The 16,270-nt window shown below is 50.3% G+C and overlaps 2 protein-coding genes across 2 annotated transcripts; one reads left to right on the top strand and one right to left on the bottom strand.

Moving 5' to 3' along the window:
* The first annotated feature begins 8,603 nt into the window (after window positions 1–8,603).
* On the top strand, window positions 8,604–12,337 carry LOC105758586 (beta-galactoside-binding lectin). Its single transcript, XM_030263028.4, has 4 exons — window positions 8,604–8,743; window positions 10,285–10,364; window positions 11,562–11,733; window positions 12,129–12,337. Exons 1-4 carry the CDS (start codon window positions 8,735–8,737, stop codon window positions 12,270–12,272), a joined length of 405 nt encoding a protein of 134 aa, XP_030118888.1. The 5' UTR covers window positions 8,604–8,734; the 3' UTR covers window positions 12,273–12,337.
* Window positions 12,338–14,580: 2,243 nt separating this feature from the next.
* On the bottom strand, window positions 14,581–16,047 carry LOC115493368 (urotensin-2 receptor-like). Its single transcript, XM_030263029.4, has one exon. It carries the CDS (start codon window positions 15,126–15,128, stop codon window positions 14,628–14,630), a length of 501 nt encoding a protein of 166 aa, XP_030118889.4. The 5' UTR covers window positions 15,129–16,047; the 3' UTR covers window positions 14,581–14,627.
* Window positions 16,048–16,270: the final 223 nt, after the last annotated feature.

The following is a 16,270-nucleotide window of genomic DNA, read 5'->3' as shown; positions in this document are numbered from 1 at the left end:
AGAAGTTGCCTTCCTTTGGGGCTGCCCAGCACCAAGTTCACAGTGCTCCAGTCCAACATCTGCACCCAGCAGTGGCCCTTGGATTGCTCCTGCCAGCAGCAATCTCTCTCTGCTCCCAGCAGAGCCAGGATGGTATGGGGGATACCTTGTCCAGAGCTTGGCTTAGGGCTAGGTCCTGCAGAGGTGCTGTCCCGCTCAGGGCAAGGTTACACAACAGCAGACCCTGTAGAGACAGAGCTTTCCCTATAAGGTTACCTACTCACCATGGGCTTGACCTGGGGACTCCTCTCCTCTCCCATCTTCCCTTTAAATGGGAGGAGGTGGATTATATCACAGATTGAACCTGCCTAACTAAATATAGACAGTGCTGAGACCAGGAGAACCCTCCTGGTTTTCCCCTGCTTCTTTGGTGGGAATGGAAATAATGAATCCCAGCTGTTGCCTGCTTCTGGAGCAAATGCCTGAGGACCTGAGGCCAGTACCTCTCAGATGTCCATGGTTTTTGAAGGTAATCCACCCTGTACAGGGAAACTTTTAGATGGTGCAGTGGCCCTTGGCTTCTGGTGAACCTGCTGTGGGCTGAACAGACAGCATGGACATGCCTCACAGACTAGCTGCCTATAGGGAAGGGAGGGTAAATCCAAAAATACCTGTCTGGCTGATGGACCCTCCCTTACCTCCTATGCTGAGTGAGAAGAGCAGGCTTCATGCTCATGAAATCATGAAGCCACCACAGCACCGGCATGTGGATGCTGCAAGTGAACATCCACCCCTCTTTCCCCAGGTTCTCACTGTGATGAGGTGAATCAGAAGCTGATATTACATCTCATCAACCCCTTGCTGAATCTGTGATCCTACTCTCTACCAAAACATCTCTCAAACAGCAGACCACAGTCTAAATATGCTTCATAAAATCCTCAAAACTGTCCCACAGAAAAGCCCCCAATCTAAGCACATGGTTGGGCAGTTGGCTGGCACGTCAAGATCTACCCCTCCAGTGAAAATCAGGAGTTTGTCAGTGCTTGGCCCCCATGTCCATCACAACAAGAGCAAGACTACAATCCTGTAGAACAAAGCCATGTTGCTCATTTTGGTGCTAAGTGCATCAACATGCTTCCCACCCTTCTCACAAGTCACCCACTTCTACTGGGACATGAGCTGGTCCATGGCCTTCCTCTGGAAAAATGACCCCATCTTTGTTTGTGAAAGGAGCTTCTGCCCAGGAACACAGGGCAGAAGGGAGGGAGAGTATGTCTGTGCTGCCAGTGCTGGGGGTGTGTGAGCTCATGCTCCTGACAAAATTACTTGCATTACCACCAGCTGCTGCTGTGAACCTGCCCCAAGCTCAGGATCTCTAGGAGGGAACCAAGGGGATCCCCAGTGTAAATCCTATCTTTTGCATGAGGTGTGGACAGTTGCCTGGACTGGATTGAGCACTAAAGGTCAGCTCTTCCCAGGTGCTGCAGGCTGGCAAAGCCCACCTTGGGTGTTGGTGGGCTGCTTCAGCACCTGCTCTCTGCCCAGGATGCAAAGAAAGCTGGAGAAGCCAGAGGTGAGGGAGAGCAGGTCCTTATGTGGGACATGATGATGGATGGATGTTCTTGGTGGCAGCAGCAGAGATGGCTCTGCAAAGGGCTTCTTTGGAAGGATCCACTTGCAAAAACTCACAAAAGAGCAACACAGCCTCACCACAGCAGTGACAACGGTGTCTGGACCCCCTTGCAAGGGAGTGGGAACCAGCAGCATGGCAGAGAATGACACATCCCAGTGCTTTCCACAGCCTCCAAACTGTGACAGCATCAGAAAGCACCCTGCACTTTCTCCCCCTCAATAGTGTAAGCCTCAGGGAAATGAGAGGCCAAGCCCTGCTGAAACACCCTCCCATTTCAGCAGCTGATCCTGGCAGATAACAGACAGCTTACCAGAGTAATTGTTCCAGCTGGCTCTAGGGTGGCAGGCAGCAGCTGCCTAACAGAGTTCATTGACACCTAAATGTTTGGGGCACCAAGTGAAGGATGGCACACGTTACTGAAACCCCCAAGGACATTCAGGGGGACTCAGGATGCCCAGTCATGCTGTGGAGGACAGTCCCAGGCTGCAGCAGCTCTGTCCCTGCCAGAAGGACGCATCCATGTTGGGGAATGATGAGCTGTGCCACCCACAGGACCCCCAGAGAGAGCAGCTGCATGTCTGCCCAATGCAATTCTGTTTTCTCCAGCCCTTGCTGGCTGGTGGGGCCCCACTCCCCTTTGGAAGGCCAAGTTGGTCTTTTGCCTGCCTTGGCTTCTGTTCAGCTGTGTTGATGCCTTGTGGTCCCACGTGCTTTGGAGGCTCTCCAAGCACGAGATGTGCCCCTAACACTGGCTCGTGGGCGGGCTGCAGATGAATGCATTTGCCAAAGCAGATGCAATGGCCCGAGCAGGGTTTGTCTCAGGGAGTAAAACCTGATGTGCTCAGGCTCCCTGATGGTCTCATCTGAGCATCTCTGCTGCTATTTCTGACATGTGTGGAGACTAACATCACAGCCCACACCCTAGGTACCACTTCCCATACACATAAAAAAATAACAAACAGGTGTTTTCAGGCTTCTTGTTGTTCCTGGCAGCAAAGCCTCCTCACGGCAACCTTTTTCTTTGGGATTATCATTCCACACAGGTTTTTACACACATTGCTTGCTGAAAAATGGCATGCAGCTGAGTTTCGGTCTCAAGGGTGTTGGAGGAGGACGTGCCTGTGTTCCATGAACATACTTCTCCTGAGCAATATTTGTTGGAAGGTCTGAAACCAGCACCTGGGTTGCTGCAACATGTTCAAACACAGCATCCACTTACAATTTGCATATTAAGTACAGCAAACAAACTTCTGCCCAACACATCTCAAAAGTCACTTTAACAAAAGACAAAAAATGAGACAGTGAATATGCCATGTCTCAGCAAGTTGTTTTCAGGCTTGAAATATGCTCAATAAATGGCAAATTTCTAAGGCACCTCAAGGACACCAATTTGGGTATTGCAGCAGCACAGAGCCAATGGCCACAGTCAGGCAATAGCCGGCAGCTCTCCTGCTCCAGCACACCAGTGACGAAACACCTGGCCCTCATGCATGGAGCTACATTTCCTTGCCCTTGACCTTCCAGCACTAAGGAGCAGCACAGGAATAATTCTTGGCATCATATTTTAGCACAATTATACCTTTGAGTCCTGCAGCAGTGGTGTGAGGTTTATGTTGCAGGCCCTCTGGAAGTTATTAGCCAACATCCAGACAAGCTGTGGCAATGTCTTCCCCTCTACAGTCAGCATTTGCTGAGCTTATGGCCCTGCTTTCAAAATTTGTCATTTCTTACAGGTTAAGTTTGAAGCCTTGACTTCAGTGTCTGCACAACCTGAACAACACATGCTGCACCCCAACTCATTTTCACTTCTATCTTTACCTTTCCATCTGTTTCTTTGACTTGATTTATTTGAAGCAAATTGGAAATTCATGCCACTGGGCAGAAGTTGATTTTGCGCTTTTTTAAAATGATAAAAATATTATTGGCTTCAAAGTCAGAGTTGTATGAGGTCCCTAATTGTACTTTGTTTACAGCAGAACTTAAGACTTGCTCCATTCACTGTCCAGCTCTCCTCAGTTTGCTGTTCCCCTCCAGCTCAGCAGCAATTGCCAGACTTTGCTTAACCTGCATTTGTAGCTCTTGGAAATACTCTACATGCAGCAACCCCCTGGTTCAGGCTATGTCATTGTGAGCAATCTCTCTGTGTCAAAACCAAGAATGTGCTTTCCTGAAGCGCTCCTCCTTGACTTGCCTTTGCTGTGCTGCCCTGGGCCAAGCACCCTTAAACTGAAGAGCAGATGGCCTGGAGCCTTCCCACCAGTCACCTGGTGATCTGCTAACGCTGGTACTCCAGCCCTGAAGGCAGGATCCTTCACATCCAAGGTAACCAAAGGCTTTTTTGCTGTGCTGTCAGTATTTCCAGCATGGTCAGGTGAGGAGTGCTGCTGCCTGTCACCCCAGCAGACCCCCGTCAGTGGGTGTCTCCTGGCTGATCTCACATGCCAGAAGGGCACTTGAACAGCTTGGGCCAACCACCTCCGTGGGCTAACACAGGCTGATCCATGTTGCCTATGGCCACGACCCAGCACCGAGCTCCCTCCCTGCCTCCCTGGCCAGGGTGCTGTGTCCATCCCACAGCCACAGGGATACCACCCCACTGGCAGATCAGGAGCACTCCCTTCCCCACCAAGCGCTGTAAAGACCACAGACTTTGCACCCCAAAAGGCAAGATAGAGTGCAGCATGAGCAGCCAGAGGTGCAGGGGAGGAGGTGGGGAGCATGGAATTGGGAACCTCTTAGGATGCACTTAGAGGTGTGTCTAACACATCCCAGCATCATTAGCACAAGGAGTCATTCCTGCTTCCCCAAGCTGTAACATCAGGCTCGCCCAGATAAATCACTTGTCCAGGTACACTTTGATAACATTTGCAGGATTATCTTCACCACTTGGGAACATATTTCCATACTGATTTAATGAAAGCAGAGATTCTGGAGTCAGCAGGAGTTGGAGCCTCACAGACGGCTCCTAATCCAGGAAATTGGATGTGGTTGGAAATGTTTCAGCAGTCAAAGCTTGGGTGATCCTGCTGTGGCTCATTCTTGATGTGAGGCTCTGTGTCCGCAACATAATAAATCTGTGTTTAGCACACCTAGTTCTTAGTTTAAAATACCACAGGCCACATGACACGAAGTGGCTGAACAGGTACAAAGGCTCTCTCCCAGTGGAAAGGTGTTGCAAATCACTGCAAGAGTAACTGCAGCCAAAACAGGCTTTTGCCAGCTGAAGAGCACAGTGTACAAGCGGGCTTTGGTCCACAGGCTTCTCAGCCAGGTCCTTTCCCATTCCCCCCATGTCATCACTCAGGATGCCCCATCTATTGCTGCATCCCTCACAAGAAGATCTGGGGCAGATCTTCCCTCTTTTGCTTCAGACACTTGCCTGACTGGGCTTCTCCTTTGGCAGCTGCCAAACCACCTTGTTTAGAGCCACCCCTCGGCTCGGCCCAGTGTTCCAACGCAACCCCACAGCTTGCACTAGCTGGACTCCAGCCCTCAGACCGCAGGACCAGTCTGGGTATGCTGAGGCATACCAGTGCCTATCAGCTAGACCAGAAGGCACGCTCTAAATCAAAGCTACTCGCAATGATGAAACTCTCTTTTAGCAGTCATGTTTCCCTCTGCAACCTAAGGTGTATTACAGCTTGGAGGTTAGAAGGCGTGAGGATGTCCACGAGGGAGGCGGTGATCTCAAGAAAACGTGCCATCTCAGCATAGAGAGATCAGCCTGGGCTCTTTGCGTGCCAAGGAGAGTGCAGGAAGAAGGCTGAGGCCCTGAGAGAAGAGTCACAATGAGCACCATGTGCAGCCCTAGGGACAGATAGTGATGTCTGGCCCCTTGTTGGGTCACAGTCAGCACTGGGGGATGGGTTCAGGCCCCAAAGGCATTAAAAGCTCAAGGATTGTCTGGGATTACTCACAAAGGCAATTTGCACTTTCTAAGGAGAGTGAGCAGATTGTGCAAGGAAAGGCTAGTGAGAGATTAGCAAACTGCTCCCAGGAGGCAGGTGACTGAAGCACAGGCCACACTGGAGATGCCCATTATCAGGACCTGAGTGAGGTGCCTAACCTAGCATAGTACCTGCCTGATGGGGTCTTCGCTGTGATGCCTGGGCTTGGATATCTGTGTTGTCTGTGAATTTGGTCTGTCCCTGTCATGGCAGCTGGCTCTTCTACACTCCCTTTTCCTGGCCCCATCCTGTCCAGGACACAACCCCACTTTGCAGAAAGCAGGTGCAGATGCAAACACCACCTGCCTCACCTTCATAACCAGAGGTGAGGCACTGCTGAAGTCATATCCCACAGTCATTACTCCTCTCTCCAAACTCATGGCTCCCTCTGGCCAAGAGTTTGGCATGGACAAGAGCAATGTTTGAAGCAACAGCATCATATTCACTCACCCCCTTTGTACTGAACAAAGAAGACCTTTGCTCCCCAAGTTACAATGCAGATCAGTGACTCTCCCTCTAATATAAAGCTAGGATTTAAAATGTTATGTAGGAGAGATCTTCTGGTGAGGAGAAGCAGAAATGGTGGAGAAGAAGAGCCCTGTCCCAGTGTAGAGTTCCCACACAGCCCACGACACCAAAGTCTGTTGTGATCTGACCTCATCTTCCTCATCTGCATCCTTTGCAGATTACATGGGCTGCTAAACTGCTGGCACATCCCCTGGCTGGCCCACTGCACACTGATAAAAAAGGAGGTGACAGGCGGTGAAGATTGCCAGCTCTAACCAGTCTGGCTCTACTCTTCTCAATCCACAGTGGCTCTTCCTACACCACATTACTCCTGAAAGTCACAGGAAAGCGCCTCTGTGTCTCCAGTGTGGTGGAGTAGGTGTCAGTACACCTGGGGACACCAACCCTGCCTGGTGTAACACCAGGGTGAGCAGGGACCTTTCCTCCCCTCACTTGAGCCATCCCTTGTAAGGATGCTGATGCTGGAGCTTTAGAGTTTGTCATCTCATCATCACGTCTCCAACTGGAATGCAGACGTGACATTGTCCTGATGGTGGTGGCCCATGGCCTGCAGGCGATGGGACACCCCATGGCCCCCTTGCCTGTGGTATTAGCCTGTTGTGCTAATGCCATTTAATTCAAGGTTTCATGAAAGTCAGTAGGGACATCTGGACTTCTATCAGACAAATACAGGCTGCCTGAGGTAGACTCAAGCTGAAACCTGAATTTCCTTGATGTGAATAGCTCTTTAAGCTCCTGTTCTGGTATGGCAGCCCCTCCTTCATTATCTCTTAGCCATTAGCTGGTCTCTAATCTCCACAGCAGCATTTGGAGGAAAGTCCCTAGACAGACATAACTCAAGGACCTGGAGGCTGCTAAGTCTTGGTCACAGTTCCAGCTCCCAGCTGCCAGAAATGCTGCAGAAAACACAGAAATTACTCCATAGCTTTTAAAAGAACCCCTCTACCTCCGTCTCCAAGAGAGCAAATATTTACACATTTCCCTTCCCCATCCAACAGTCTCTACCAGTCCCACCCCCTAGACCATGGCTCCAGCAGCAGCTCAAGTACTTGGAGAGATGCCTGGGGTTTAGTCTCACAAAACTTTGGATTTGAAAGGAATTGATTTAATAACACACACATCCCAAGTAGAGTGAGGCAGACTCTATTTACTTTTTCTCCTCCTCATATGGAGTACTACTTGTCCTCCACCACATGATCCCCTGATCAGGCTCAAGACTGAACCTCAAGGTAAGTGACCAGAAGGAGAAAGGGGGGGCAGGCATGTCAGAGCAGAGAAGACCACTTTGGCCTTTACTTTGCCCTCTTGTGTCACAGAGTGATCAGCAACCTGGCCAAAGTCTGGAACCTGTTTCTGCCCTCTCCAACAGGCAGGCAAGAGGGTCTCCCTGCTACCTCTGCTGGCATTGATGGCATCAGCTGGAAATACTCAGTAGTGCCATCCTCAGGGGTCATACTGGAGGGGGTAACAGGGCTGGAGACTCTCAGATTCTCAGCAGAGAGGGAACTGATGGGCCTCAGAGTCATGGAAAAAAAAAATTGTTTCAGAGAGTTTCAGTTCTGGGCCTCTTAAGGAAATCACAGTGCGTCTTGTGATTTAGAGACAAATATGCAAGACAAGGAGAGCTCTAACCCCCAGGCTTGGCTCACTGCCTGAATTTTTTCCTTCTCTTTCAGTGTAATTACAGTTAAGCCATGTAGTAATTGGGTAACTTTTTCCAAAGGAATCCTTTCACCCAGTGAATCATACTTGCCACAAAGAGAACACAGAGGCAAATAAAAGACATATAGATCCCATGGCTTATTGAGATAGAAGCATTTTGCCCCCATCCCCTTCTTCCTCAGGCCCCTAGCTGTGCTCAGGGTAGAAGCAAGAGCCAGACATGGCGTTTTCCCAGATAATTTCTTCCCAACTTTCCAAGGCAGCTTCCTGCTGGCTTACTCTGCCCTGCAGCCAAGATGAACTGTACAGTTTTGAAGGTGCCTATGGGCTCTGTAGAAAAAGGACTGTTTTCCCTTCTTTGGTTTCCATACCTACAAAAGTGGGTAGTAAAGGCTGGGTCAGCAGCTGGGCAGTCTCTGGGGACAGAAAGGATTCATAGTGCAGCCGGGTGACCCTGGATGCAGCTCCAGTCCTCTGTTACTGGGGTTTCACCTGGACTACAAAGAGTTTCTTAGGCACTAGGTGTGATCAGCGACATTTCTTCTACTCCTGATTTAACTAGAGCTGAAGAGCCCTGCCCTCATTACAGACCCTTCCCGCCAAGCCTTGATCCGTATGACCATTTTCCATGTGGGATAAAAGCCTTGGATAATAAAGCATTCATTGTAAAACTATTTTCCACTGGATTCACGGCCACACAAAGCTGGATCCCCTCCTGGAGTGGCCTGCAGCCTGCTTGGAAGGGCTGTGTTCAGCATCCTGGAGAGGAGGCTGGGTGAGTGTGGGAGGAGGCAGCTCTGCCCAATAGACCCTCCCTCCTCCCAAAACCAACCCCTGCTGTCCTTCTCATTGGTGCATGGGGTGGAGAAGGGCTGGGACCACTCAGCTCTCCATCTATTTAAAGGCAAGGGTGGGGCTCTAGGGGCTACTCGCCTGGGACGCTTGCACTTTGGTGGAGAGGAGCGCTACCCTGCAGAGCAGCACCATGTCTTGCGTGAGTAGAGAAAGGGATGGGGCAGCTTAGCTGGAGGTGGCACTGTGTTGGCTGGGCGTGAGGGTGCTTGTGCTAGCCTGCACATCAGCCCCAGCGTCGGAGGCTCTGTTAGAGCTGGGTGCCTGCTACTGGTGAGGGACCATCCCTGCTGCATCCACTACAGAGGGCTGGCTGCTGTTTTGTGTTCTGGCAGCAGTGGTTCTTTTTCCCTGTAGGATCCCTTTGGGGCAGTATGTGTGGGGATCCTCGCTGGGTTGAATGCTAAGCTGGGGTAACCTGTTTTACTGCAGCTCTACCCTGGGGAAGCTGCTGCAGTAACATTTATTGCTGTCTGAGCATCTTCTCTGGGCAGCCTTGCTGCTTGCTTTCTGCTGAGGTTTTCATGAGTCATTGAATTGTTATTCTTCTCTTTCTTGGAAGGAATGTGCCTTACAGAAGTGTTCTGTTAATGTCAACTACTACATTCGAATACCTTAAGAGGTTAGAGAGGTTATCTTAAGAGCAGGTATCAAGAGCATGGGGCCAGACTCTTTACAGAGTTGCCCAGCAACAGGGGAAGGGACACGAGGCACAAACTGAAATGAAGGGAGTTATAGTTGAATACGAGGAAAAACTTCCTCACTGTGAGGGTGGCAGAGCACTGGAACAGGCTGCCCAGAGAGGTTGTGGAGTGTGCTGCTCAGGAGGTATTCAAAAGCCACCTGGACATGGCACTGCAACCTGCTCTACATGAACCTACTTTAGCAGAGGGGTTGGACCTGATCTCCAAGGTCCCTTCCAGCCCTAACTATTCTGTGACTGCTAAGGAGATGCATATGTCAGAAGAGTGATTGCATTTCTTTGATTTGCCTTTCATTAGGCTGAGAGTAGGGACTGTCCCAAGAGCAAGTTTATTTTTTAAGATGGGATAAGAAAATATTTTCAGTATTCTTGAGGTCTTGGCTCTGCTGTGATGAAAAATGAGTACATATGGGTTTTCCAGGATGCTTTGGTCCTCCTAGAGAGAAGGTGGGGGGAAGGTGTCTCTGTGGAGCAGAAGAATGTTCTTGCAAATACTGAGCCTACATGAAACAAAAGCTCAAGCCATTGGGAGATGGGAAGCAAGGTGCCTGAGTCCTTGGACTTAGGCAAGGCTTGAAGTGCAAACACAAGCTAGGGGAAGGGAGTGGAGTCTCCATCCCTGCCATCCATCCCAGACAGATTTGTGTGGGATGACACAAGACCGACAAGGCACATGGGTGTGTTTGGGATGGGGTGGGTGTGATTGGAATGTACTTACCCTTCACTGCTGTGAAATACAGATATGTTGATGAGAGCAGCAGGAGGAAGATTAGGAAATCAAGCTCCAATCAAATGTACCATGCGATTGGGGTAACTTCTCTGGGATGTCCTTGCTTCAATGCCCTAGGGCAAGGGAGCTTCCCTGTTTCTCCATGGGTCCAAAGCAAAGCCCGTCTTGAAAGGCAGCAGGGAAAGCGGCCAAGTCAGAACAAGTGAGCCAGCAGGTACTGAGCTAATGTCTCTGCTTCCACGTTCCCCAGGGACCAGTGTGCACCAACTTGGGTCTCAAGCCTGGCCAGCGCCTCACTGTCAAGGGGAAAATTGCACCAAATGCCAAGAGGTAAGTTGTGCTGTGCTGCCCAGGCATGGCCAGGGCACCGCACTGAGGGTCTGCAAAAGGACTCTGTCCCTTGGGTGGAAGAGGAGAAGGGGTTAACACCAGCAGTGCTTCCAGTGAGTCATCACCTAATGCACATTGCAGACACTGTACTGCCAAGGGGCTAAGCTAAAGCAGATGTGAAGTTCCAACTGCACACGCTGGCAGTGACCACATCCTTTCTAGTGCAGGGTGAAGGAAATGGAAGCTGTGTCTATACTGAGATTTGGTTTGAGACATCTGCTCCACCACATCCTCTCCCCTGCACGAAGATGGCCAGGAGTAGGAACATTTATAGTGCCCCAGTGGATTTGCCTCTCACATGGTGGTGGGGAAAGAAGGAAGAAAGGTGGTGAGCAGGCAGGTGGGCTGAAGTGGAAGTGTACCCCTAAATGTGCAGGGGCCAGGTGACTGGGTTTCCCAACGAAGCCTCTGCAGCAGCCCCCAGCCCTTGTGCAGGTCTGTGGCTGGGGATGGCACTTTGCAGGTAAGGTGGAGCTTGTAGCTGCTGTACCAGAACTAGTTTCCAGGAAACATGTCCCAGCTCTTCCCCGTGCCTTTGAAGTTTGATACTGTCTGAGTGAAGCCTCCTAGGGTTTCTCTTGCCAAATATACCTCTTCTCATCTGGGTAAGAGGCCTGAAGGCAAGGTGGACACTAGGCTAGGAAACTTCCTCCCACTGCTGCTGCAGATGCTTTGGGATAGCTAATGACATGGTATTTATTTCAGCAGCCTGCAGGATGGGGAGAAAGCAGTGGCTGTCAGGCAGGATGCAGCACTAGCTAACTGTTCAGAATGGAATGGAAATCTATGGAAAGCAACTGACTCATTGGGAATTGGTTTGGATGTATGATAACACTGTTCAGGGCACTGTGTACTGAACCCTTCTCTTGTTAAAAGTTTGAGGAACTGGTATCTCTTCCAGGGGTGGCACTCTGGAACCTATCACCCCAGAAAAGAGCCCCTTACTGCCACAGTACCATCTTTTTAAGGAAGCTGTGTAATTTAGCAAAGGGTTTCTCTTAGGTTACCCTCATCTGGGCTTGAAGAAACAGACCAAGGGATGCTCACGGTAATGAGAAACATGCTACTATAGTATTGACTTTATTTTTTTTTAGCTGTATTGATGTCTGCTTTTTTTTTTTTTTTTTTTCTCTGCAGCTTTGTGTTGAATCTGGGCAAGGATGCTACCCTCCTTGGACTTCACTTCAATCCCCGTTTTGATGCTCATGGCGATGTGAACACCATTGTGTGCAACTCAAAGAAGGTGGAAGAGTGGGGTGCAGAGCACAGGGAAACTGTCTTTCCTTTCCAGAGAGGGGGCACAGCAGAGGTGAGGCATGCATATATTTATATATATATATATACACTCTCTGTACATGCTCTGGTGAAGGGAGGGCATTTGGCACAGGACACCCAGCTGCAAGGGCTGTCTCAGGGCTGTCTGTACAGGAGGTGGCTGGCTTCTCCTGCTTGGCCAGTGCTGCCACTCAGGGCTCTGAGCTCTGATGGAGGGTGGGGATCAAATGTTTAAGCTCCATCTGGCTCAAATATGTTATTATGGAACAGAGCAGGGAATGGGCATCTCTTGGGAGACCAGACTAACACTTGTGCTGTTGATGAGCAGGTTATTCTACTGAGCTTGTTCACCCTGTGAAGCAGAGGGTGGCACAGCAGTGCTGCAGAGGTTCAAGGAAACTTTCTCTAACTTTTCCATTTGCCTTGCAGATCACTTTTGCTGTCAACCCAAATGATGTGACAGTCCACCTGCCAGGCCACCAGTTCACGTTCCCTAACCGGCTTAACCTCTCTGTCTTTGACTACCTTGATACACAAGGGGACTTCACACTCCAGTCCCTCAGCTGGGAATAACTTCCTCGGATACCTCCATCTCAAAGATACAGAAAAAGCAATCAATAAATAAGAGTTTTAGTGTACTAAGTGTCAAAATCTGATCTGTTTAATATTGCGAGTCCTCATGGGCTGGGCAGCTTGCTGGGACTGGGTGGATAGGGGTAGCCAGTTTTGTTTGAGTACCATAAGTGGGTGCAATTGTCTCAGCCTTGGTCCTTGAAAGTCATGGATGGTGAAGAGAATGAAGGTTAAAAGCCTGGGAAGACAGAAGGTTAAAAGTCCAAGGACAGTTGCAGAAGGAGGCATTGGGGCTAATTGTCACTCAGGGGAGAGTAAAAGCATCCTTTTAAGTGAGGTCACCTGCTCTTGAGGTCTAGACTGGCACCTGATACTGCCTGAATAAATTACCTAAACCAAGCATGCCTGGCTGACATCAGACAGCACTGAGTGGCTGTGCTAGGTGAGCCTAGTGGGGCATGGAATGAGGGCAAAGTCCTCAACTGCACTAGTTTTGGCTGCAGCCTTCTGTAGAGGCTGGTTCCACGCCTATGTCTGCTTGGCACCTCTTACTGCTGTATGGAGATGGCAGAAAAGCTGCCTTGCTGGGTGTGGCAGAGCATGTAGAGAGTTCCTCATCCAAATCCTTTCTTCCAGTAACTGCAGGAGCACAAAGTTTTGTGCTGTGGCACAGGAGGGCAGAAATGTGGAGGTGTCTGGTTTTATTCTGCCCCTTGTGCTTTGGCTGTTCCATCCAGAGCTGAGGGAGGCAGCAAGGGCCAGCTGGAGTGTGGGATTCTAAGGATGTGTGTTCTGTGCTTTTGCTCAATTTTACTTGGCCCAAATGAACCTGAGCAGGTCTCAGTCTAAACTCTGAGGAGTCTGAGGCAGTCAGGCATGTTTGATGTTACTGTATAGCTGCCTTGGGGTCTCTCTCAGTCTAATTCTGCCTTGGTGCTGCTGCTGAGCATGCTGTGCTCAGTGGGTGTAGGAACGGTGGGATCTGCCCTATCCACAGTGCACAGCAGTTACCAGGTTGGTCTGGGATGAAAGACTTGGCCACAAGCAACACAAAGCACTAACAATTTGATGTACTACAGGATTTCCTGCAGGCCTGACTGGGCTAATTCCTCACATTAAGCAGTCCCCAGAGCAGCTGGAGAACAGGGACTTTCCCCTGCAGCAGCTGTACCTGCCATTCTTATTTCATAATTCATGAGGCTCTGCCAGGTCCTGTGTCCTGGGTACCCATGCAGAGAGAGGCTGGGCTGCTAGGAATTGTGAGTCTGAGAAGGAAGAGAGATGAGAGCTTAGCTGAAAGGTGGGGCACTTGGGGTGTGCAAGCAACTTGAGGCTCTGCAGCTGGATGTCTCTTGAAGTCCTGTGTTGGTCAAAGCCCATCTGCTTTGGATGATCACATCACACTCTTTTTAGGGCTACATCTACAATCGTAAATATGACATCTAGCATTTCACCCTGTGCATAGGCATGGCAGGGGGACAGCATAGCCTGGGACTCTTCCCATGGTGTGATAAGGATGAAGCCATCCTTTCTGGAGAAGAGAAGTTCAGCAGTATGGAAATGGGCCATGCTAGGCAAGATGGTCTCAAGGCAAGAGACCTGGCTCAGTTTACCCAGTGGTGTTGACACAGTCTGGCAGACTGGGGTACATTTGTTAGGCCAGGGAATTGTATTGGAGATACAAACTGTATTGCCCTCGACCACAGCAGGGCTAGTAAGGGTGCCCGAACTTTCATGATGGATACAGAGGAGAGCTCTCTCCTTGCAGCTTCCTCTGCTGGGCTGATCTTGAAAGCTGAGCAGATGTACTGAGCTCCCTGGGCTGTACTACAGGGGAATCCCGCAAGGCCTCTTAATTGCACTTGGCAATCTTTCTTTAGATTCTTCAAAGATTTTTTTGCGACGGTTTCTTGAAGAGAGTTCAGTGGTAGCTTTACCACAGGAGTACGAACCTTAGTGAGGTCTCCTGCTAGCGTGGCTGTTTCTTGCAGTGACTCACTGTTCTTGTGAAATCTATGACTCACTGTTGTCCTGACTTTGTTATGGCTTGGCCCGTTGCTAGCAAGGAGATGGGGGGTGGCAAAGGTTCCCCAGATATATAATTTAGATATATCGAAGCTGACTGCTCCCTTCCACCCACTCCCCAGCCTTGTGCAAGGTGGAGGCTGGTGTATGCGAGCTGAAGGATCTGAGGATGGAGTCAGGATCCCTGAGACAAGCACTCTCCCCGCCCAGCTGAGCAGGATGAGCAGCCATGCAAAGGGGAAAGCACCACAACAACATTGATGGAAGACACTGCACGCTGGCATGGAAGGTGACACACTTTTTATTTCTCAACATGACCCCAGCCAAAAGTCAGAGGATGGCGCTGGCCAGTTTGCGGCAGGTGTTGCTGGCCCGCCTGGCCCGCAGAGGCTTGGCCACCGCCCAGTACCTCTCCAGGCTCATGGCGGTCAGGAGGAAGATGCTGGCGTGCATGGTGAGGAGGTCCAGGCTGAGCAAAAGCCTGCAACCCACATCTCCAAAGAGCCAGTTGTGGGTGAAGTAGGTGCAAACCACAAAGGAGGTGGTGGAAATGTACAGGAGGTCGGCCAGGGCAAGGTTGATCATGTAGACCCCCAAAGAGCCTGCTGAGCAGCCTGCCACCTTGCCAGAGGCCACTGCCACTGTGTAGATGTTCCCCATCATCCCAGTGAGGCACATGACCAGCAGCACTGCACCCAGCAGCCCTGTGACCAGGCTGTCCCCTCCCAGGACATTGCTGTCATCACCCCCACCGCTGCTTTCCTCCAAGAAACTGCCACCCTTGGGATCTTCTCTAGGACTTGGGCTGATGAGGGAAGTGTTGTAAGACATCTTTGGGTAAGTTAAGCAAAAGCAAATCAAGCTCTCAGAGACCTGTTCCTTCCTCCTGCCTTCTGCCCTCGCTGTACAGGACACGTCTATTCTTAACAGCAAAGCAATCAAGGGAAGAATGGGGAGAGTTCATCAGACATAGACAGGGTGCTCCAGAAAAGTCTATTCCTCACCTCCAGCCGCCCAGTCCATTTTGCTGATGTTGTCCATCACAAGTTCTGTCCTGTTGTTTTCCTTAACCATGAAAGAGCCAAGAAAGGGATGCTGCCTTTTCTTTCAAGACCAATATATGCAAGATAACCTCTGCCAGCCAGGAGGAAATGTCTCTTTTCTTCGCTAGCTTTGTTGCTTCTCCAGAGTTTGCTGGGCCCACAGAAACAGTGGATGAACAAGTAGATTTCTGCTCCCAAGTCTGTCAGCTCAGCTCAGGCAGACTTTGGAGAGGTGAGCCCTGCCCCCCTAAACCAACCCCCTGAAAGCTGCCTTGACCACTGCATGGAGGAATGTGCCTGCCTCACAGCTTCACAACCGGTGTGAATACAGTTCCAAATTTATGCTGGGCTTTTAGCCACTAGCTGAGGAACCCCGCTGGCTCCCTCCTCTTTCTGGCAGACATGCTTTCTTTCCCCATATCTTCCTTTATCTTGCTCCATCTTCCTTCTTGTTCTTGTTTCCCTTTCTTTATCCCATTTCTCCTTGTACAGTTGTCCTCATTTGAGACAGGAGACAACTGAAAAACAAGACTCCATAATATGGCAGGGAGGGTGGAAAGCATCATGCTGTGGCTTTAGAAGGGAAACAAGGGCCAGCCCTGGAAGTGCAATAGGCAGGGAGCAGCCACATAACTCCCTAGCCAAGTCCCCCCCTCCCTCCCAAGGACATCAGCACCCTTTGAGGTTTGGATGTTGTGGATGCAGACCCCAGTTTGTAAGCAGGCCACTAGATGGTATGACCTCTCACATTTCTGTCCTTGTCCACCTTTGCCCTCAAGTCAGCAGCAAGCTCCTAAAGACTGAAAGGACTGGATATTTTAGATTCCGTTCTTCCTTCCTCTCCACAAAGACCGTCGTCCTCCTCTGTGCTTTCTCCCTCCTCCCCTCGAAGCCCAGGGAAGCTGCCTCCCCTCAGAGCAGGGAGCAGAA

This window comes from Taeniopygia guttata, chromosome 1A, assembly GCF_048771995.1.
Source record: "Taeniopygia guttata chromosome 1A, bTaeGut7.mat, whole genome shotgun sequence".
Classification (NCBI taxonomy): domain Eukaryota; kingdom Metazoa; phylum Chordata; class Aves; order Passeriformes; family Estrildidae; genus Taeniopygia; species Taeniopygia guttata.
This window is presented reverse-complemented; position numbering and strand designations above follow the sequence as displayed.

Excerpts from the sequence above, each read along its gene's own strand:
- LOC105758586 (XM_030263028.4), top strand. Across the intron at positions 10,365-11,561 it reads ATTGCACCAAATGCCAAGAG|CTTTGTGTTGAATCTGGGCA; the intron begins GTAAGTTGTGCT and ends TTTTCTCTGCAG. Across the intron at positions 11,734-12,128 it reads AGAGAGGGGGCACAGCAGAG|ATCACTTTTGCTGTCAACCC; the intron begins GTGAGGCATGCA and ends TTTGCCTTGCAG.
- LOC115493368 (XM_030263029.4), bottom strand. The coding sequence starts at position 15,128 with ATGTCTTACAACACTTCCCTCATCAGCCCAAGTCCTAGAGAAGATCCC.